At 36.6% G+C, this 25465-nt stretch overlaps 1 protein-coding gene across 3 annotated transcripts in view; it reads left to right on the forward strand.

The window, feature by feature from the left end:
- ZFPM2 (zinc finger protein, FOG family member 2) overlaps positions 1–25465 on the forward strand; it is a 1273567-nt gene that overhangs the window by 794660 nt on the left and 453442 nt on the right. For all 3 annotated transcript variants that reach the window (XM_044065695.1, XM_044065696.1, XM_044065697.1), the window contains one exon: positions 727–838. In XM_044065695.1, the coding sequence (XP_043921630.1) occupies positions 727–838 (112 nt within the window). The remainder of the gene's footprint in view (positions 1–726; positions 839–25465) is intronic.

The following is a 25465-nucleotide window of genomic DNA, read 5'->3' on the forward strand; positions in this document are numbered from 1 at the left end:
AGTTGTTACTAAGTGTTACAGGACCAAGGTAAAAAACTTATTCATTTATTTGAGTTGAACAGAAATTTTAGTTTTGGAACCGCAGTGCACTATCCTCTGTTGTATAGCCTTTCACTGAACTGTTTTACAGAAGACTTAGATAAAGTATATAACACTTTATCTGCATTTCTGTAACAGAGGAATACTAAATAACTACACACACACACACACACACACACACACACACACACACACACACACACACACACACACAAAATATGCAGGCTGAATAATTTGCTACTGTGTTATAACTGCTGCTTTAGATGGGCCTTTGAAAAGGATCCTGATTCTTTAAATTCTTTCTTGTCTGTTTCAGGAAATAGTGAGATTCTTTTGATAGTGGAGTACATTGTGCCTAAAGTTCACTTCTAAACAGTCTGTTCTTTGCTGTGAAAGTCATCTGCATTCTCTTTTATAATTCTGAGCCTCCAGAGATCCTTTTAATCTTTGAGATCTGATCCAGTATCATTCTGAAAAAAAAAATCTGTGATAATAAGTCCACTATTCAGATTACTAACACTGCTAGAGCTTTCTCTCTGCTTCTGTCTTAAAAAAGACCAGGGAATAAGGTTCCTTCCATTTATGGATTTTGAGGTTTAGTGTTTGGAAGAAAATGATTATTGTTATTATTCAAGTTCTTAATCAGTGCAAGCAAATGGCATCTGTTTGTTATCTTCTCTTTTGCAGAAGACAAAGACATTGGTCCCTATAGTCTTGAGTGCGGGTCCCAAATGGCTGTTAGATGTGACTTGGCAAGAAGCAGACGACAACAAAAACAACTGCATCGTATATAGCAAAGGTAAACACCAGCCCATTTCTTTCTCGTAATTGTCAAAAATTAATTGCAGTGTAACATATCAGTGCATGCCTAATGTGCATTTTCTATTCCTAGAAGATTATTTGTACAAAAGATCAGAAGGGGGTTGTTCATCAGACCACTTTAATTAATCTATACATTTAAGAACAGTTGCATACTTTGTTTATTGTCAGTAAAACATGCAAACTAAGATGCCAGCCTCACACATTTCAACAGCCGTTTTCATGCATGTACACTAGTCGGTTACTGTCTACTATCTACATTTTATTGATTTTTGAAATGTAAATAGCATAAAGTAGCACACCTACAGTTATTCATTGGCCAGCTGGTATCATTGTTAATTAATTTGGTGCTCTGAATGCATTATTTAGAGGAACTGATAGGTGTTAGATGAACTTTTAATTATACTGTATTCTTAGGCCTCCAAGTGGGTATCCCACTGTTCCTGTACAGTGCAAAGAGACTAGATAAGGCCACAGTATATGGTATGGTAGCAGTACTCATGTGACAGAACACTATCATGATGCCCAGATGAATTATTGAGTACAGTCCCTGACTTGTGGCCACCAAAGCATGTCTAACTGACAGACACTGAGTAAGTTGACAGCATAAATGACTCTTCTGTTGTTTTGTGGTACAGTTTCTATATTGTCCTGGTTAAACACTCTGTGATTGTTTCTGCTGTGTTTAGTGATCTAGGAAGAAAACCTGCTTCATTATGAGATTTCTGAATTGTGGCCAGTTGAGGTTTTGCTGTAGTCATACCCAAACCATTGAAATCCTAGTAGGTCACCTTGTATCACCTTTTCTATCACAAGTACTTTGCATACATATTTAATGTACTTGCATCACACTGATGTCACTATTCTGTGTGGCACATGGTAGCAAACGCAGCATGTAAATTCTAGCTGATGTCAGCAAAGATGGTGCCCAACCACATGGCATTTTAGCAATTTGGATACAACCAGTGCTGTTATGGAAATGTATCAGACAGTCATGCATCATGAATTCTTCCAGATTTTTTTTTATGTGTAACTATAGCCATTTTGTGATTTAATGGAGAGGCTATGCACTAAGCTATTGTTAAACCTTTTGTAGCTTGAGCAGTTCTTCTCTCATCTACTAATCTGCTCCTTCAATCTCCTAGGTGCCCTGTCGGTCCTTTTCCGGTAACATTCAAAAGATCCAGGCTTCAGTGAATTTTCCTTCATAATATTGCAATAAACTCAGTTACACCATTATGCAATGCCCAAAAATGGAAAACAATATGTGAAAATGCTAAATGTCTTTGCTTGAAATGCAATTGATATTTGTACATTCCATTAAGGACTTACAGCTTATATCCTGTTTTTTAAAGACTGAAGCAGGCAACTCGCTGAACAATTTATGTTTTCTTCTTGTTTTAAATGACCCTATATATTTAGATTTAGTAGCAAGTAGAAGCAGGAAGCACAGCCCCTTATAGCCAGGTATACATGGCACAGCTCCCCATACACACAGTCTTTCAATGAAATGAAATGTTGGTCTTTCTTTTTGACACTGATTATTGTAGATTAATTTTCAATATACAGTCCAGTATCCATCATCATGTCTGTTCCGGATACTTTTAAAACAATGTGTTTTACACAACTAATGCAGCCTGCATTGTGTCAGAAACTCACTTAACGACACATCATTCAGACTGTGTAATACTTCATAATGCTCTGAGTGTATGTAATTCCTTATATTTGTGCAATTAGATATTAATGTCATTTCTGCTCAGTTCAGTAATTTGTTTGAAAACTAATCTTTTACAATTCTGAGTAGTAAGAATTCTGCTACACATTTTTTTTTCACATTATTGTTACTTTTATTATTAATACTGTAATAATAATTATTAATATCCTACTTTAGCAGTGTGCCTGGAGTTACTGTTATGGTTCTTTGCAGCAAGTTATTATTTCCAGACACATGGAAATTACTTTCTAATGAAGTTTCTTTTAACCTGAAATTTTCATGGCTCTCTCTGTATTTATTATTTTGTGGATTATTTTGCAGGTTATACATAAGGGAAAATGTAAAGACAGCTTGAATGTTTGCAAGCACATAACTGTGAAACATGAAGAAATAATAAAATAGCACAATTTGCTGCTAGTAAAATTGTAAAATAATAGAGGAACTGGGATTCCATGCTAGATGCTATACTGCTCATTGGATAAGTATGTAACAAAGTGGTTACATACAAGTATGAGGCAATCTCACCATACTCTTCTCCAATATATTTTCTTTTAAAACATGGCTCATTAAAGGAACACTTTTTTGTATGCATTTTACTCTCTCCTTCTCAAACTAGTAGGTAAAGATGTAATTCAGTTCAGAATTTAGGCTGCTCATGTGGAAAAGGACTACATTTTGTCACTTTACATAATACTGCATAGTAACATCTAACACTGTATTATCATTTAATCCAGTATTTTGCATATTTCTCTTGTTCACCTTTCTGAGGTCTGCATGCATAGTCACCCAGCAGCTTTCACATACTAGCTGATTTCTTCCTTGTGTCTGGCTATCTTTTGAGACTAATTGGTTTAGTCTTCAGTATATCAATACAAGAAAAAAGTATACTGTGTCTTGCAGTTTTATTTTCCCCTAAATACAGTAACACCTCCACAGTTGGATATAAAGCTTCCTGATTTTTTTTACCTTATGCTCTTGCATCCAAGTACCATGAGTGCTACTCCAAGGACATTATTGTCTCAGATTTATCATCAGAAGTGGTTCACTAAGACAGAACCGTTATAATATTACCTTACCATCATCCATGTCACTATGAGAACTGTGCAGTGTGGTTCACTAAGACAGAACTGTTATAGTAAGACCTTACCATCACCCATGTCACTATGATAACTGTGCAATGTGGTTCAATGAAGGTCATCAATGGGTAGATAACATTTGTATTACTTGAGCCATGAGTGATACAACCCTTCTTCCTCAAATGGTCAGAACTAAATACATCTGATACTGTTTTGTATAAAAGTAGAGCAACGGTATAATAAAATAAAATTAGCGAAATACTTACAATACCAATATAATCATAAAATATTAGGCTAGCACTTTTCTTCATAGATAGGCTGTATTTAACCAGATAAATAAAAAAAAAAAAATGAAACTTTTCTCTAAACTTGCGATTTTCGAAATGTCTGGATTCAAACCAGGAGACCAACTCTATATTAAGTAGGTTTTATTTTAAAAAAACAAAAGCAACAAGATTTTTTTTTTATGTCAGTGAAAAACCACCTTTGTTTATCATTTTGTATTCTGGAGTCTGTTTTACCCACATTCCCATTTTTCTTCTTAACATTACTATGTACACAGACTTAGAAAAAGTAGAATTTTACATTAGTCATCATTGAAATGTTACATCCTAACTATGTGGGCATGTTTACATGAAACTCATTTTGTGTATTTTATTTTTAATTTGTGATGGTATTTATATAGATTCAGGCACGCATAAGAAGAAGTGCATTGTAAACTAGAAAAAAATAGATTTCTTTGGTTGAAAGAACCAAATTAAACAGTCAGTGTTTCTCTGTATGTAGAATAAAACACCTAACCCCAAAGTTATGTGAAGTTATAGTCATCTCTTTTTACATAAATGCACACAAATATGTATAAAACCACTTTTCTAATGAAAAATACACTCCAGTATAAGCCTACAAGCAGATCAGCAACCTTTGTCCATTAATGTGCTGCTGAAGATTACACTAACGTCTTCTACTTACTAGTCCATTGTATGGAACTTTTGAAGAGCTTGAAATTGCCTACTTGATGATATGTTTCAAACATTTTTGTTTACCAGATTCACCTTAGGGCATCTTCTCATTGTGCCATGCCTATTGCCGGGTAGCTCTGATGCAGGTTGGGGTAGACACAGATCTTGATGGTCTTCTGGGGGTCTTGCCTTCACCTTCAGCTGGGGGTTATTACTTTTATAAGTAACCCCATTACTGTCCCCCCTTATAGTGTTGTGGTTTTGTTCAAGGGGTGGGCATGCAATGAGGACATATGGTGTATCACCCTGGCTCTGTAGCTGCTAGCCAAGTCCACCACCATTCACCCTCCTTGAACCACTTTCTTTTACAGTGAGATCCACAGCCTGCACCTAGCGATCATCAAAGGATCATCACAGGGAATGCCAACATAATTGCTCTCCCACCAGGATGAGCATGTCCATCCCTCCCAAAGGCCTCAGGTGCCTGGGCCACTAGATAAATTCACTTCACCTGGAGAATAGTCAGGGTTTATCCCACAATGCCACAGTGCTGGTGGCTGACTTGGTGGACATTATTACTATGTAGACATTTTAATTTATTGTTTGTGTAGGAAGCATACGTTTAGCTGGTTATAACCTGGAAATGGAAAACTCAGGTAGCTGTGAGTAATAGCTTCCTTGCTAGTCCTAATATAACTGGAAAACAAAGCGAATGCTGAAGTTAAAGTTGCTACATTTCATGTGCTTCCTGTTTTTTTTTTTTGGCAGGGTTAATCAAGTGTACACAGAAGTTCCCATTGCATTCCATTAATTATCATTTATATGTCCTGTGGTACCACTTAAAAGTCTCTGTCAGCTAATGTGTTAACTAAATGCTGCAAGTATAACTGAGTTGTTTTATGCCTCCCACCTCAAACTAAACATTCTCTCCTACCTGAGACAAAATAACGAGAGAACAATGCAACTGTATTTAAGAAATAACAAATCATGTAAATGCTATGCACTGTAGAGTGTTATAATTTCTAAAGGTGTGAATTATTGTTCCATGACAATATATTTTAGACATATTGGGTTGTGGATTGTCCACTGGTATCATTGTTTGGTACAATAAGATTAAAACAAGGCATTAAAAAGTGCTGGCAGCTTCTTTAAGCAGCATATGTAGCCAAAAGTATAATTATTCAAATGGGCATTTAAGAAAATTTGAGTTTTGGAAGCACACTGCTTTGTGTGCAATTGTAGTTTCCTTCTCTGTTATATCATACTGAATGTACCAAAGTGTGAAACATCCATAAAATGTTTTTTTTTTCCTGTAGTAATACAGAAGATTACATCGCTGATTGATAATACATGGGCAAAGAAATTATAATTGAAATAAGATGAATGATTAATTATGTGGCTGAACATACATTCTGAAAACTAACTGTATAGTTTAAGGCTTAACCATATGGTACTATTCATTCCTTCTTACAACTGTAAATCCATTTGTTTTGAGGCAAAGAATCATTTTTAAGACTGGGATGTCCACAGACAGGCTGTGAAGCAATCCACTATTATCAGTAAATTCATCATCATTTTAATTCACTAAAATATGTTAATCAAAAGTTGCAAAATGCTATTTTAAGTTTCATCATCTATGATAAAATTAACTTTCATTTCCAACTCATTAATCTCTGTCATCTATGCCATAATCTATGGACTGCTTCACCAGTGTTGTGAAAAGTTACATTTGAATTCCTCTGGGGTACTATTTTATTTGGCATTACAGATGATGTTCATTGTGTTACCCTGCTGCAGTCATCACACTTGGGTTATCCTGTCGTCAGGCGGTCCCGCAGTCAGCCGGAATTCCAAAGTCTTGGTCCGACGTCGGTTGCTGTCGCCTCTTCTCTGATGTCAGTGTGCCAGGGGTATATATAATGCAACCAACGCCATTTTTTTTCAGTCTTTCTTGCCGCGCGGTGCCCGAAGCAGAAGCAGTTCGCAAGTGCCGGTCGGCCGACTCCTGAGATTTTCGAATTTCAGACCGAAGTCTTCTATAAAGCTAAGTACCCCATTGGGGAAATTTTTCTTGCCTCAGACCGATGTCAGAAAAAGTTAATAATTGTATTTCTTGTGGGAAGCAAATACCTCATAAGGATTTTCATTCTTTTTGCATACCTTGCCTAGGCCCAGACCACAACGTGACTTCTTGTCGGTTTTATGCTAGGTTTAATAAGCGTACTATTAAAAGACGCTTTGATTTCGCACGACACTACTTTGGTAGGAAATTTAACTACACCATGCCATCAGAGCAATCGACTACCGGCGTGCACAAAAAAATGCAGGGATAAGAACAGACAGCCCAGGCCTAAGCCAGATTCCGAGGCCTCAGCTGATACAGTCTCCGGTTCTCCAGTCCTCAGTGAGGCTCCGACGCAGCCCCTGACTACCGCAGATCTAGAACCCGAGACCGCTACGGAAATTTTGACGGAATGTACCAGGCCGACGCAGCCTTTTACTTCAGGCACTTCCGACGACTTTGCTTCTAAAGACATTGGTGCTTCAGAAACACCATCGGTTTCAGAATGCGTTTTCAGACCGACGACTCTTACCATTAAAACGTTTTCTAAGTCAAAGACTCCTTCTAAATCAAAAAGGATTGCACTTAAGTCTCCTGTTCAAGGCCCTATGCCTAAGAAACAGATGCTCAAAATGGCTGAAGATTTGATTTCTTTAATCAGGGGTTCACAGCCCCCTCCTGACAAAAGGCCTAGACAAGAGGAAGATTATGCTTCCTCTGAGCAAATGTCCATTTCTTCAAACTCCTCTGAGGACCAAAACTACTCCTTCTCTCCTTATGAAGATACTGATGCTGAAGACTCAATTCCCTCAGCTTCTCCTCCTGAAGACTACTCCTTTGGGGAAACTTTATACACTATGAGGGAACATTTTCACTGGGAAGGTCAGGACTACTCTGATTCAAAGAAAAGGCTCAGAGAATTTCTTTTACTCCTCCAACACAGACCACTTGCCATCCCACCAGTTTTGGACATTGTGGATGATGTCTATTTAGAATCCAGTTTCAACCCAGACTCTCTACCTCCTGCTCCGGCTAAGCCTGACAGATACTACAGAGTGCCTGATTCCCACAAATTTCTTTACAAAAGCCCAGTAGCTGACCCAGAGACTATCTCCCAGGGTCCCAAGGGGGCTAAGGCTTCAATGGCTAAAAACCCAGTACCTTCTGAGAGGGAATCCAGAGCACTAGACAGGTGGGGGAAAAAGGTTTACACCTCAGCCACACTAGCCATGAGGGCACTGAATTGTCAATTTCATATGCTTAAGTATCAGCAATTTCTAATCTCTCAGTTAAAGCAAAGAATAACCACTCTCCCTCAACAAACTGAATTGAAAGAAGTACAGGATCTGTTGCATGCCACTGAGCAGGTGGGCAAACATACCTTACAATGTGGGTTTGATTCTTTGGTGGCCTCCTGCAGAGCAGCTGTCACTGGGTCTGTTATACATAGGCATGCTTGGTTAAAGGAACAAACTCTGCCTGATCATGTTAAAGCAAAACTACTAGATGCTTACTTACAGCAGGATGTTCTTTTTGGAGTTAAAGCAGAAGAAGTTTTAAAGAAAATGGAAGATAAGGCAAAATCTATGCAGACAGTCAAAGATTTCCTACAAGTACAACCCCCTTGCTTCAGCAGAAGCTGGCCAACAAAAAATTGGTCCTTTTCAGCCACTGACAGACAACAGAGGGGTAAATACAGACACCCAAGGGCAGAGGACAACCACAAGCCCAGTATAAACCTTGCCAATGGGGCACTACAACACAGAAGGGAGGAGAAGACAGGTCTCAATCCACCAGAAGGCAATCTCAATGACTTGCACCTCATCTGGCCAAGCAATACTCTCTTGGCAGCCCCCTTGGGGGGAAAACTCACACTTTTTGCAGACAACTGGCACATTGTCACAAAGGACAAGTGGGTCCTAGACATAATTTCATGAGGATACAGATTCCACTTTCACACCTTGCCAATGAACAGAGGAATGCCAAACCTGCCACAAAATCAATGGGAAGAGGCACAAAAGCAAATTACAGCTCTCATGGACATGAGAGCCATTCTACTGGTACCTACTCGAGAGCAAGGCCAAGGATTTTGCTCAAGAGTCTTTCTAGTGCCCAGAAAGGACAATGCCTGGAGACCAATTCTGGACCTTTCAATTCTAAACACTTACTTACAAGTACCCAAATTCAAGATGCTAACACTACAACAGCTACTTCCCATGTTGGGCAAGGAAGCATGGCTAGTAACATTGGATCTCAAGGAGGCATATATTGTAATATTTGTTATTCATTTTGAATTGTACACATAAACAGCACACAAAGCTTAAAAAGAAGTATATCACTTGGAAGAAACTGCATGAATAGTTAACAGATACAGACTTTACTATAATCTTTTCTGATAAGATCACCCACGTAAATTACTATAATTTATCTTCATTTTATAAAAATTTAATATATTTAAGTCCTTGACTGGAACTATATAACATATTTTTAAACACACTGCAGCTAGTGTACTCAACCTTAAGGATAGTAAGTCAATTAAGGTTCATGAATGTAGCTATGTGTTATTAGGCATTTTAAGGGTAAAAAGGAGTTGCTGTTTAATTATCAAGATACTCTGTAAATATTAAATTGTTCAAGTAGCACAATCATTAAGCAGTAATGAGCAAGAAAAATCTCAGTCTTGCTTATGATATTGTTTTATATATATATATATATATATATATATATATATATATATATATATATATATATATATAGGAAAGAACTGCTGAATTATAAGTATGCTTTTATTAAAGGCAAGTTATATTAATATTGAACATCCTCACTGAAAATGAATGGTTGTGTAGAGACACAGTAACTCCCATTATATAACCAAGGGTAAAGATATTGTCTTGTATGTCTAAATTGATCAGCCTTGAACCTTAGATTGCAAATAGACATGCAACATACTTTTACTTATAATACTGAATATATATTATATAACATCACAAACGCTAAAGCCATTGTCAGCTACATCTCATATCAATCAGCATTAAAACATGATTTGAATAGCATAGGCATTTACTAACATATTGCTGTTGGTACCTGATATGCATATAAGTAACAGGTCTAATTTCTGTCTATGAAAGTAAATACCAGACTGTGTGCATTTGTTAATTATGAAACAAGAGCGTGCTATCTATTCTTTTTAATATCCTATAGGTATGTACTTGTTAGAGACACACACATGCTGCAAAGCTGCTAGTTATTGCGTATTCATTAGTATATTTCTGACTGCAGTGCTATAAATATATGGTGTGGACCACTTGAGTTGAGAATATGTCTCTGTATTGGGCATGTTCTCTGTTTGAACATTATATATTATCTATAATATGATATGGAGTACCCTCACTAAATTCAAAGAAGCCACAATAGAAACAAATATTTATTAAAAATGGAGAATAGAAGGATGAAGAGAAAAATGAAGGAAAATGGTTGATGGTCATATAAGGTTATCTTTTCCTGTGTATGTAGAAGAGTTGACGGTAATAAGTACTAAACAATTGTGTTATAGCATATTTAAAGCCTACTTTGCTTCTCATATTTTCCAACCTTACAGTTATAACACTGCAGATAAATCCTATAATATCATAAGGAGTATGAGTTGCTATTTGACATGTGACATATGTGGTACACTAGCGATGAAATATGCCAGTGGCACTAATAAATATATAGGAATTGCTAAGAAATATAGTCTTAAACTATATAATACCAATGCCAAAAACAAATTAGTAGCATTCATACCACTAAAATATGACTTTTTGAATTAAAAGACAACTATAAGATTACTGATAAATGACAATACAAATGTAACGTTATATTCATTGTTATGGATACTTTCTGATTTAATCAACTTGTGGCATGGTTAACTGATGCATATAATGCTTAACATTTTTTTTTTATGTATGTATGCATATATGTGTGTATGTATGTATGTGTGTATATATATATATATATATATATATATATATATATATATATATATGTGTGTGTGTGTATGTGTATGTATGTATATGTATATATATATATATATATATATATATATATATATATATATATATATATATAGATATATAGGGAGACCATTACAATAAATTTGATACCTATGAATGCCACTCACACTATAAGGGAGATAGACAGCAAGCATATTATTTTTAAGATGCATAACCGTTATTGCTACACAAAAGATATATTAAAATAAAAGATTTTCCTTTACAATTTAAACAAAACCAAATAGTTAAGTATTAAATCTATGTATAGTTGTGTTGCCTTAGTGTTTTATAAAATATTAAAAATAGATAAAGACTGTATTTAAGTAATCTGTAAAGACAGATACATGTATACTTAAAAGATATATAAGATACTTTTCATTATAAAACTACCACATGGCGGAGCCGGGAGAGGATGCTGAAATGCAGACTTAGAGAGATCGCTTGAATGATTAGATCATTTAAGGATGAGATGTTTTTTCTCATGGAGGGGTTTGGTGGTTGTTTATCTTATATTCTTCTCAGTTATGATCTTGTAATTTACTTTTATTGGGTGTCTATAATCTATTGTAATACTGTTGGAAGAAGAAAGAACAAGTCATTCTCTTCATGTACACACATCTACACATTGTTACGAGTATATGAATATGGATAAAAGCAAAGCTAATATAAATCCAATTGCAAAATGTATATCTCTTAATGTAAATGGTTTAAATAATAGCTGCAAAAGGGGAAGTCTTTATAGATATTTAAAGCTATGTGAAGCGCAACTAGTATTTTTACAGAAAACACACCTTACATAGGAAGACATAAATAAAATAAACAATAAAAATTATACAATACTAGTAAGTTCCACCTATAATCAGAAGCGAAGGGGAGTAGCAATTTTGTGGAAAAACACTACTTTAATGCCTAAAATCATAAACACGTTCCATGACAACTCAGGAATGTTTTGTCTAGTGACAATATCTATCAATGAAATGATATATACATTAGTGAATATTTATTGGATACCAGGACTAGGTGTTAGAGTGGCCAAACAACACTTAGAAGACATTGTACAATATACCAAAGGCAATTTAATCATAACTGGAGATTTCAATTGCATTATAAAAGAAACTGACACAAATACTAAAACTACACGTAAGAGATCACCTTTAACAAAGCTGTTATCTGAGTTTGTTGAAACTTTTAATATAGTTGACATAAATGAGTATGCTATCCCAGATTCACTATTCTTTACACATTTTTCCCATAGACATAATACATACTCTAGAACAGATAGAGTGTACATAACAAAGGATTTAACCTCTAAATTAAATAAAGTCAAGACAATTTCATGTCCATTTTCGGACCATAACACCATAACGTTTGAGATAGACTTATGTTTCAAGAGAAGGATATCAGTAACAAGAATACCATCTTACATAACAAATCTCAAAGATTTTAAGGGATTTTATATTAAAGAGACACAGACATTCCTAGATATCAATCTTACAAAAGATGTATCTGAAATATATATATGGGATGCATTGAAAGCATACCTATATGGAAGAGCGGTGGGATGGTATAAAAATAAACAAAAACAGTGGAATAAAGAATTAATGGAATTACAGTCAAAAGTAGATAATTTAAAGCTTGATATTCAAAATGGAAACACCAACTTAATAAAAGAACTAGAAGATACTAATAAAAATACTCAGAGACGCTACACCACAAAACAATGATCAACTTAGAAAAATTAAACTATGTTACTATTCAATGAACCCTAAAAACCAACGAAGAATAGCAAATAGGACTAAAAAGATTATTAAAACAAATCAAATCAAGGAAATACATAATATAGAAACCAAAAAGAAAGTATCTGATTTAGAAGGAATACTAGAAGCTTTTAGGCTATTTTTTCATAAACTTAATAATCAAAATGAGAAAACAGAAACACATTCAGCAATGAAAGCTTTTCTCAAAAACAATGTTAAAGTTAGGTTATTAGAGGAGCAGGTACAACTAAGAGATAAACAATAACAATGACAGAACTTAAAGCTGAAGTAAATAAGCTAAAATTAAACAAAGCTCCAGGTATAGATAATATCACCCCAGAAATGTTTAAATTACTATTAAATGAGGCTTTGCTGTTGTTATTGAATGTCTTTACATCAGTTAAAAATGGTAAAGACATTCCTCCTTCTTGGAAGTACACATTAATATCACCAATTCTGAAACAAAATAAAGATCCCAGTGAATGTTCATCATATAGACCCATTTCACTTCTTAATATAGATTATAAAATTTTTATGGCAATACATGCTGCTCGAATAAAACAATTACTACCACTTTTGATAGAGGAGGATCAAACAGGTTTTATAAAAGATAGGAACACTTATGACAACATTAAAATAATTCTTTCCTTAATTGATTATATAAATGTCACAAAAAACAAAATGAATGTTATTAGCTTAGACATAAATAGCGCATTTGGTTCAGTGAACTGGGATTATCTGTGGTTAGTTTTAGAAGAATATGGCTTCTCAAACAACTTCACTTTGTTAATAAAATCATTATATGAAAAATCATTGCCTTATATAAAACTGGGATCTTGTCTGTCTAAATCTATTAAAATAACTATGGGCACAAAACAAGGCTGCCCTCTTTCTCCATTATTGTTTGCGCTAGTCATTGAACCCTTAGCAAATAATATACGTATGGATAAAAATATTGAAGGAATACAACTAGACAACAGCCTAGAGCTCAAAATTCAACTTTTTGCTGATGATATTTTAATTACCTTAAAAAATAATAATAGCAGTTTAAAAGCATTATGGGACTCAATTCAAAACTTTCAAAACTTTTCAAGTCTTAAATTTAATGAGAACAAAACAAATGTATTGCTTATAAATACTAATAAAAAAGATCTAAATAAAAATACCATAAATATATCTCTACCGATAATATAATTAAATACTTGGGAATTATAATAACTAACAACCTAGATACTACAATTGAAACAAATTATAAAGAGACCTTAAATAATATTAAAAATCTAATACAAAGATGGAATAAATTCTTCTTTTCAATGGAAGAAAGGCTTTATATAATTAAAATGATCATATTTCCAAAAATTCTTTGTCATACAAGCTTGTTCCTTGCCACCAGCACCTAAAACAATTAAATGATTTAATGGTAAGATTCCTATGGTATCCAAAAAAACCAAGGATAGCTATGAAGTATCATCTAGATGATTGGGATATAGGTGGCATAGGTTTACCAGACATAGAAATATATTTGCATTCATCCATTATTAAAACAATATCATTATGGCTAAATACAAAATATACATCAAAATGGAAGCTAGTTCATGAGAGAATCTGGTTAAAATCAGGATTTGTAGTAGCAAAAAAGTATACAGATTTCATACCAAACAATTTTCTATGGCTGATGAAGGAATATATGATGATACATAAGAATAAAAATATAAGTTCCAAATACATTACTTATACATTAAAAATTTTCCAAAATCTTATTAATAGCAATCCTGATATTAAAGCATGGTAATTTCTTTTATATCCAGTAGCATACACACAAGGTAATATAATAACATTTAATATGGAAGTAGTCAACATGCTTAAAGAAAAGGGATTAATATATTGGCATCAATTGCTAAACTCTGGAAAACATCTGACACTAGACCAGATTAAACAAAAAATAAATATGGAAGATAGTTCGTGGTTACATGTACAAGAATTAAGAAAGTATATATTAAGCAAACAAGAAACAATGCAACCATCAATAAGACAAAATGTTCCTAACCTTATAGAACATATAATATTACTAATAAATCAACCCATTACTGGAAAGGGATACTTATCATCTATTTATAAAACAAACAAAAAAATAAAAATGCATAATAATGACAAAATATGGAATTATTATAGATCAGTTAATGGACATGTGCCAAATGACAGAGATAAAAAATTAATTCTTCTCTCTCCAAAGCAGACATCACTTTCATTACATTGGAGACTTTTTACATGGCAATTCATACACAGATCTTATGTAACCCCTCATAAAATGGAACTTATGTTTAAGAAAAATATTGGCTGCTGGAGATGTGATTTATCAATAAAAGCAGACTGGCAACATATGTTCTACGAATGCCATTTGATTAAACCATATCGGGATAAAATACATTATTTTCTGCAAATGGTATTCAATGATAAATTCCAGATTTACAAATCTATTATTTTGTTTAATGCACCTGTACCTGACTATGTGCCAAGAACAAAATATGTAATCTTATGGACTCTCCTAGCTATTGCAAGGAAGAACATTACATCAAACTGGAAATCCAAAGCTTCTCCAACTTTTAAGCAATTCATGAATATGGTGTCAGCAGTATCGCAATTGGAAATGAACACTATTAAAGGAAGAACTGAAAGAACTACATCATTATACGTAGCATGGCAAAAAGTAACTAAAATACTGGAGAATAATGACTGCAGCAGATTATAATCAGGAAACAATTGTATAGAAAGTCAATTCTATGTCAACAATAGACACCCTTGTAAATACTTTATTTTGGTTTTAATGTTTGATATCTGTTTAGAGGTTTTAGCCTACCTTTTTAAATAATTTGTAAATACTTCATTGTCATAAATAACCTGCATTCATGTTTTCTTGTTTTTGGAAATGAATAAAAATATAAAAAAAAAAAAAAAAAAAAAAGGAGGCATACCTGCATGTCCCTATCAGACAAAGTTGCAGAAGATACCTCCGTTTCATTGCAGGTTCAACCCATTACCAATTCTCTGCACTGCCCTTTGGCTTATCTACTGCGCCCAGAGTTTTCACAAAATGCCTGGCACCAGTAATTGCATACTGCAGACAAAGAGGAATTCAAATATATCCATACCTGGACGACTGCCTCATCCAAGCAGAAAGCAAAGACATTCTCTTACATCATCTGGCCTTTGTAAAGCATCTCCTAAACTGCCTGGGGTACACAGTAAATGAAAAGAAGTCAAAACTTGTACCCTCACAAAAAATGGCATTCCTGGGTGCCAGCTTGAATACAATGGCCCAGAAGGCTTATCTTACGCCAGACAAGCAAATACAACTAACTCAATATTTCAAGACAATGGCAACAAAGACCCAATTAACTGCAAGAAAAATTCTGCAGGCTTTGGGCTTCATGGCATCTTGCATTCTAATAATATCATTTGCAAAGCTGCATATGAGGAAATTACAGTGGTACCTAAAAAGCGTATAGTCTCAACACAACCACAGCTTGGACACAATGATATCTTTCATTCCCTGCCTACAACAGGAATTTCTATGGTGGTCACAGGCATGTCACCTCAACAAGGGTCAGCCTTTCACCTTGCCCCCAGCCAGGCAGACTATCACAACAGATGCTTCAGACTACGCCTGGAGGGCACACATGGCAGGGCAATGCATTCAAGGCCTATGGACTGCAGATCAAAGAAATCTGCACATAAATCAAAAAGAGATGCTAGCTGTACAGAAAGCTCTGACAGCCTTCAAGGATCTACTACATCCAGGACAACTTGCAATAAAGACGGACAACACCACAGTTATGTGGTACATAAACAAACAAGGGGGTACACATTCCTACCCTCTATGCAGGCAAGCAATGATCTTATGGAACACAGCTCTGGCCTACCAAGTCCAGTTACAAGCCCAATTCCTGCCAGGACAGAAGAACACATTGGCAGACGACCTCAGCAGAAACATCAAGGATCCCCACGAGTGGAAACTAGACCCACAGATATTTGTAATGATAACTCAAAAATGGGGCCTTCCAAACATAGACCTGTTTGCCAGTCCTCAAAACTACCAACTGACAAAATTTTGTACAAGGACATTTCACCATCAAGCTTGGAAAGAGGAATCTCTCTCTTTCAGTTGGAAAAACCTGACAGCATATGCCTTCCCTCCATTACCTCTCCTCACAAAGGTTCTTTTGAAGGTCAAAAAGGAGAGACCACGACTGATTCTCATAGCCCCAGACTGGCCACACCAGCACCGGTACCCGCTATTGAAAAATATGGCCCACTGCCCACCATGGATATTGCCTCAAATACCCCATTTGCTCACACAACAAAACAAACAGATTCTTCACAGCCAGCTCAAAACTTTAAATCTGGCTGCGTGGCAAATCAGCTAAACATCCAACCAGCTCCTCTTTCACAAACAGTTCTGGATGTTATTCTGGAAACCAGGAGGCCAAGCACCAGGAAGGCTTATTCAGACAAATGGAAAAGGTTTTGTGCCTGGAACCAAGCTAAAGGCCAAGACACAATTCAGCCTCTAATGCCTCACATTCTACAGTATTTAGCTGAGATGTTGCACAAAGAACTTTCCTTTTCCTCAATTAAAATCCATGCTTCAGCTATTTCAGCACACTACAACACGGATCCACCTTTATTTTCACATCCTCTTCTAAGGCAGTTCCTCAGAGGGGCTAAAAACATTAGACCACCCAGGAGAGCTCCTACACCAACATGGGACCTCAACTTTGTTCTGGAAAAACTAACGCTACCTCCCTTTGAACCAGCTTTCTCTGCAGATCTTCAGTTCCTATCATGGAAGACTGCCCTGCTCCTAGCAATAACTTCAGCTAGGAGAGTCTCAGAGCTACAGGCACTAATGGCAGTAGAGCCTTTCCTCATTTTTCATCAAGACAGAGTTTCTCTATGAACTAATCCTTCCTTTATGCCTAAGGTGGTTTCCAGTGTAGCTTTAAATCAAACCATCCACTTACCACCTTCTTCCCCAAGCCACAGAACAAAGGTGAGAGACTCCTGCATTCCTTGGACATTCACAGGCAGCTTCGTTACTACTTGGACAAAACTAAGGCTTTCAGAAAAACTGACCAGCTCTTTGTATCCTATGCTACAGCTTCTCAAGGAAAGGCTATATCTAAGCAAACCATTTCTAAATGGATAGGTCATTGCATACGGTTCTGCTATACCCATCATGGGAAACCAGTTCTTGCTACCATTAGATCCCACTCTACCAGGGCAACAGCTACCTCTACAGCCTTTCTCAGGGGGGTTCCAACCAAGGAAATTTTAGATGCTGCAACTTGGAGTTCAGTACACACCTTTACCAAACACTATCACCTACCTCTTTACTCTAAGTGCAGGGTGGGCTTCGCCACTGCAGTTCTGCAGGGCCTGATTGCCTCCACTAAACCTCTATGATACCTCCCCCCTACCTTAGCTTTGGGATTCAACCCAAGTGTGATGACTGCAGCAGGGTAACATGATGAACATAGTACAGTTTTGTACCTACCATAAATGTAGATGTTCGAGTGTTCACCCTGCTGCAGTCCAGGTTACCCTCCCTCCATCCCCTCTGATCTACTGGAAAAATCTCTTCTATGCCTTACTGATGTATTTGCTTATAGCTGAAGGGATTTTGTGTTTGTGCAGTGTTCACTCCATTTGGTACTATTTCTGACCACCTTTTTGGGGGCACCTGACATCTGGGGCAAGAAAAACTGAAGAAAATGGCATCGGTTGCATTATATATACCCCTGACGCACTGAAGTCAGGGAAGAGGCGACAGCAACTGACGCCGGACCAAGACTTTGGAATTCCGGCCGATTGCGGGACCGCCTGACGACAGGATAACCCAAGTGTGATGACTGCAGCAGGGTGAACACTCGAACATCTACATTTATGCTAGGTACAAAACTGTACTTTTGGTAGCCTTCAGTATGAATTTCCACAGTGATGAAAGAAGAGATTCCCCACAACTAAGTAAAATTAGATCTGGCCAAAAGAATGAATTACTGCATGTTATATGCCAAATATATTACATGACCAAAAGCTATTTGAGTAGAAATGAGAATAAATGCCTGTGAACCATCCCTCAAACCCTATTTTCTTTTTAGTAAATATAACTGACAGGACACAGTAGCTCAGGGAATGTTCTTAGAAGAGTGTCTTAGCTTATAAACAAGTCTGAGCACTTCATTGAGTCCATCTGTAGGCAATCAGTGGGCAACTATTAATAATCTTAGAGATTAAGAATGTTGCCAAATTTGTTATTGCATCTTTTTTTTGTTTGTTTTCTGCAAAGAGTAATTTTATATTTTCAACACATCAGACAGTGGGGAGGGTGTTTTATTTTTATTAGATAGTTCCGTCACCCTTTGCTGCATCAGACAGACTAGTAATGCTTTTTAAATGTAATTGATTCCCAAAGGCTTGGTTGAAATGTGCTACATTGGTTGGTAAAGAAGACTGCATAATTATCCACACAGAATGACATTCTGTTTATTGACACAATTGTCTTTTACCTTAAAAATATATGTTAAGCCATGAAGTTTTATTTGCAGTGCTGGCTATTTTGCTTTTAGTATGGATGACTACTAAACTTCATGTCATAAACGTTTTGACTAAAAACTTCTGCAAAAAGTAATGTCATCATTGTGTGTTACTTCAGCAACCATGACATTACTTGATTAAATAGAAACATACTGCCCTGGTACTTGGATGTGATTTCTATTAGTTCAACATTGTTATGATTACATCTTTGTACCTTTACGTTTGCTGGACTTTTATATCTAAAATGGTAAATCAAAAGATCACATTATTAAGTCATTGAGCCATACTTAATTAATTAACACTAAATACAGTGAAATAATGTTTTATCATACTGTATTGCAAAGTGTGACATACTTTGACAAATAACAGAAGTTTGCAAAGACAGAAGAATTAAACTGAACTTCCAGGTTCATTTTCTCTAAAGCATCTGTTTATATGTCCTCAATGATAGACTTCCCATTGTGTTTTTCAATCTGTTTCTGCACAATAAATCTAAGATTATTCTGTGTTCACTTTGGTTTAAATTACTATCTATCTATCTATGTATCTATATATGTATCTATGTATATATCTATGTATCTATGTATCTATATATGTATCTATCTACATATCTAGGGATAGAACACCTTCTCTATGTACCCTCTTGTTGAGGATAGCTATCTTAACACTATAGCTGAAATCCACTTTAAACTCAATACCTTTGTACCTACTGGTGGACTTCAATTGCCCATCTGTAAACTGGCTGACCTACATTATCAGTAGCCGATATGCACAGTGCTTTCTTGACATTATAAATGCCAACTGTCATTTTGCAACTAGCTAACTATCCAACTAGGAACACTAATATGCCTGATCTATTCCTCACAAATATGGCTACATGTATAATCTTGCCTTCTTAAATCAAACCCTAAAATATCTCTGTGTTCAGGGACTTCATAAAAGCAAACCTTCAGTTATCTGATAATCTAAATAAATTCTATTTCTTCCTATGGATCCCATTAATAAAACTGCTCCATATGCCTTTGAATACTTCTCCTAGTTGTATTGATAATGCAGTCCATATCTGCATGAAATACATTTTAGAATCTGAAAAAAAACCCCTATGATGGAATACCAGCATAATTAAATTATATAAGAAGATACATTTGCATAATGTTTATAAGAGGTCTTATTGTGTTTACCTCAAAAGCATACATTAGTAAACTAGTAATGAGCTTAAGGGGACCATTATAAATGTAAAGGTGAGTTCGGACTTAAAATAGTCAGTATAAAACCGATCTTTCTTTAACTATGTCAGGAATTTAAGAACTCATACCCAACAATGTTCAGAGCTAATTCACAATAATGTTGCACACTATGACCTGAAAGAAATAGCTAATGCTAGCTGACAAATTTAGTTCAAATGCTACTCCATGTAATCCCAGCCACCCCTTTTACTAATATGGAAGAAGTTTTCTTAGCTTTCTTAAAATCTAATAACACCTAATCCATGGACCTGGATAATTATTCAGTTTGCCTTAACACTTTAATGTATGCCTTTCCACTGGTTAATGGAAAACAGCAATTGTAATGTCATTATAAAAGGCTGGCTCAATCATGGATGGTAACTATAGAATAATTAGTCTCATTATTCTTATATGTAAAGCTATATAATTTATTTTCTCAGACGTCATTAATCTGGACATTGAAAATATCTTAGCCCTGGGCCTTCATCAATTTGGATTTGTTAAAGGGAAAATCTTGACTCTTAAATGTCATTAATTTCTTTGAATAAAGTTATCAAAACAGCCATAGTGGTTATGCAGTAAATACAGCATATCAGGACTGATAGGGCCTTTGACACCATGACCCATGCAGACATTACTAACAGACGTGTAACTATGACTTTAAATCCTTTTATTTTGCAATGGAAAGTTAACTTATTGCCTGATAGAACCCATGTGATTAGAGTCACAGATGTCACTTCTGAAAGCAGAAATGTTACAAGTGGTGTACCACAGATCTCATGTTGGACCCTCTCCTATTTGGCATCTATTTCTCATACCTTCAAGAAAACACTACTGGCTGTGGTTCTCTGCATTTACAGATGAATGCAGAGTGTGTGTTGTTATTCAACCTTCCTTCAACTCACACTTGCACTAACATGGGTTAGATCATGCTAGCAATTGTTGCAATGACAATGGAATCATATTCAATTTGAAAAAATGATGTACACTTCATCTGGTATAGGTGGTACACTCTTCCAATCACACATTATCCTAAGGAATCTGGCCACTCATGTTGATAATTCTTTATCATTTGACCATCCTGTTGCCACAATAGTTAGGAAAGCCTTCTTTCTGACTCATCTAATTACCAAAGACATATCTTCTAAATTCAGAGAAGTCCTAATTCCCCTTTACCCATATCACATCAGACCCATTGCTGAATATAATCTGCTTTGTCACATGTATTTCTCTGAACATATCACTCAGCTTGAGATGTTTAAGGGATTAACAGGGAAAGTCAAAAATCTTGATTATTAGAACAGACTGGCAACTCTCCCTCTGAACTCAGTCTCTTACAGACTTGTCTGTGGAGGTTTGTGTTTAGTTTTTGGAGCCATGAAAGATCCATCCATGTTTGATCTCCTATTCCTTCACAGAACAAATGGAACTTCACATTCTCAGTTAACGGAAATAAAAGTTCATCAACAGATAAATTAGACACATTGATATGGTAGCTTCATTTCTTGCAACACCTTTGCCACCATCAGTGTAAACTTAGTCCCATATTTTCCCCATTCACTTAAAGGGGTAAGAAAAGGTATGTGGTCATTACCAGAAGCTAAATGAAATGAGATTTAAAAAAAATAAATGAGCTTTATAAGCTGAATTCTGAAGAAAACAAGCAGCAGCAGTGTGATAAAAACCTTTTACTAACTCAAGATATTCATATATTGGAAACAAAAAGATGTGCGGGTTCAAACAATTTAAAGATATCAGGTGATCAGTCTACGAAAATTACACAGGACTGTATTTCATTTAAAGAGTGGTAGGTGACTAAGAAAATATTTATGGAGACAGGTCAAAACCACGATAGATCTCACATATGCATCGCAAAGTGCGTAGTTCAGTTTTATAATGGTGAAGGGAAAGAAAGGTATCCAATAGCAAAGATCTGCATTGTATGAAGTAGGTACAGAAATTAACAAATCAGACTAGCTAAGAAGTCCTTTGATGACAACAAAATCTGTGTTTACATATATGTCTAAATTATACTTTTACCATGTGAGTGAATCTTTTCAAGGGTCTCCACATAATTCTGCTCCTTTTGGGATGTACCTTAGTACACATATCTAACAAACTGGAAAGACCCCACAGGTTCCTACCAAGAAGATCATAGGCGTAAGAGTCGCAAAGTTATTAGAAAAGACTTGAAGCACTATCCTGTTTCTCCAATTCATATAAACCCCTGAGAGGAGACTTATTCCTTGCCTTTCATATGTCAGTGGCCCAGGGTGTCTTGCACCTTCACAAGTCAAACAGTCCAACAGATACCAAAACCAGGGTTCCAAATCTGATTAATAAAACAAGATAGAGAGACAGACTCATTAGTTAGTGCCACTAGTGGCACTCCTACCTCTGGAATAGACTCCCTCTGCTCATCAAACAGTCTGATACACTATCTGTCCTGAGTAATTGGAAGGGTATTCATAAGTTTGCCTGGACTTGACTGACTTAGGCCTCCTTGAGAGAGGATGTATAGTCTACAGTGGAAGATGGAAAGGAATAATGGTTGCCACACTCAGGTACCTTAAATTTTCCCATGATTTCTATGATGGTTGTTTTTACTTTTATGTCTAATTTTAAATCTATGATTGGTTCCCTTGTTCTTCTATCTAACTCTAAGCAATAAGCTTGATAACTCTTCCCTGCTAAGTGCATTATTAAACTATTTCACAGGTGGTTGCTAGACATGCAGTCCAAGAGACCATGGACGAGCCTAGTCGAAATTCTCTTTTGCCTTCAGTTATTGTCTAAGTAAGTGGCTTGCTCAAGGTCACGCAATAGACACATAAGGTGTGTTAGAGAATCAAACCCTGTACTCCAGCTCAAAGCCTTAACCATATGCCCCAATTACAAAACTAGAGTTTCAGCAATGACCCTCTTGTGGTTTATCCATCAAGATACATTCAAACACCTTGGTCCTGGATGATTTTAATTACCCATCCATTGACTGGGTAAATTAGTCATGCTCAAATTCACTTGCCCAAAGGTTCCTCGAGTTCATTGACTCCAATGCCCTGGACCAGCTGGTGGACACCAACAACTAGGGGCACCAACATCTTGGATCTGGTGCCTCCCAATATGGGGAAATCCTACAGCAGCCCCACTGTGAGGTCCTCCATTGTCAGATCTGACCACAAATCAGTCACATTTGAAGTAACTATCACACAGGACCCACCTTCCCCATCAGCAAGTAAACTAAAAAACTTCTCCAAAGCAGATCACCTCTCCTCTCAGATGTAACTGGCAACTATGCTGATTCCTACACCATTGCTTTTTACAAACACCTGTATAACTGCATTGATGTGGCCGTACCTGATAGAACCAAAATAAGCTCTTCAAAGAAGAGCAGATATGCCTGGTGGACAACTACCATTAACAGGCTTTACAATAACAGGAAGAAATTGTCGTCCAAATAAGACTTCTTGTGAAGTCCTCCAAAGCAAACTATGAATCCAAATTAGTGTCCTCAACTAAGGACAATCATGAAGCGTTCTTTAGTTACATCCATAGCCTAAAAGGTAAAACTCAGATTTGTGCCGAACTGGTAGTTAATGATTACCACATACACTGAGCCTGTAGACATAGCAAACCTGTTAGCTGACAGGTTCTGTGAAAACTTCACCCCCGTGTCCCCATCACACATACCTTATGACAGTTTTTCCACTTGTATCTCTAGAGAGTAGGTCATAAGTGCCCTCTCTAAGGACAAAAACACAGCATCTATGGGACCTGGTAACATCCCAGGCTGTGTCCTACATGGGCTCCAACAAGAATTAACAACACCATTGGGCACTCTTTTCAGTCATTGTCTAAGCACTGGCTTCTTCCCACCTGAATGGAAAATCGCCACCGTTATCCCCTTGCACAAAAGTGGTGGTTCACTGACCCCAGGAATTATAGACCTATTAGCCTGGCTAGCCTTATCTACAAGGCCATGAACAAATCATCATGGACCTTATCAACAAAAATATAGGTAATCTCCAAACACATGACACTACTCAGTTTGGATTTGTCAAAGGGAGATCATGCCTGCTAAACCTGGTGAACTACTTTGAGACAGTAACAGAACCCTGGATGAGTGGGAAACTATGCATACAGCCTATCTGGACTTAGCAAAGGCTTTTGACACTATTCCCCACTCAGGCATTATTGAAAAAATTGCCCAGTTAGGTATCAATCCTTGTATCACAAACTGGCTCTCTGATAGAACCCATACAGTCAAAACAGGGGAGTGCACCTCCAACAGCAGACCCATAACCAGTGGTGCTCCACAGGTATCAGTCCTGGAATGACTACTGTTTGGAATCTATTTCTCTGAAGTACAAGGAAAACCTAAAGATCTGTGGCTGACAAAATTTGCTGATGACTGCAAACTGGGAGCGGTCATAGAATCCCCAAATGATGCCAACATCCTACAAGAAGGGCTCACTCAAACAAATGATTGGTGCCAAAGTCATGGCCTTAAACTCAATGCAAAGAAATGTATTATCAACCCTTTCAGTAAGAGCGATCTTCCTGCTGACTACCATGTCATGCGTTCAGTGGTGAGAGACCTGGGCACACAGGTTGACAGCAACCTTACCTTTGATCACCATGTCTCCACAGTGGTAAGAAGGGCATTCTATATTGCTTATCTCATAAGCAAGGGCATTGCCTCCAAAAAAAAAAGAAGTTATAACCTCCCTGTTCACTTCCCTCATCAGGCCAGTATTTCAGTACAGTGCCCCTTTTGGTATGTACCTTTCCAGGTATGATGACCCACCACTGGACCAGTAATCAAGGAGCCTCAATCCTCACCAGTGGCACTTGTGGGGGACATACACTGGGAGGATAACAGGTACACACACAGTATTTCCAAATGCAGCTCTCTGCATCAAGTGCTATTTTTCTTAAGAGCACACAGAGACCACAGTCAGTCCGGGGCTGGTTTTTCCCTCTTTCTCCAGATCCCCAGTAAGACTCCCCACTGGCACAGCTATAGAGTTAAGATCTCAGCTGAGTGGCCAAGCCAAGACCTCCTGCACCCTCTCTGTCCAACCAGTGCTTCATGTTCCTGCCCAAGTAGCTGACACACACACATTCTTTGAGGTATGATTTACACACACACACACACACACACACACACACACACACACACACACAC

This window comes from Protopterus annectens, chromosome 3.part0, assembly GCF_019279795.1.
Source record: "Protopterus annectens isolate FY-2018-M chromosome 3.part0, PAN1.0, whole genome shotgun sequence".
NCBI classification, from domain to species: Eukaryota; Metazoa; Chordata; order Ceratodontiformes; family Protopteridae; genus Protopterus; species Protopterus annectens.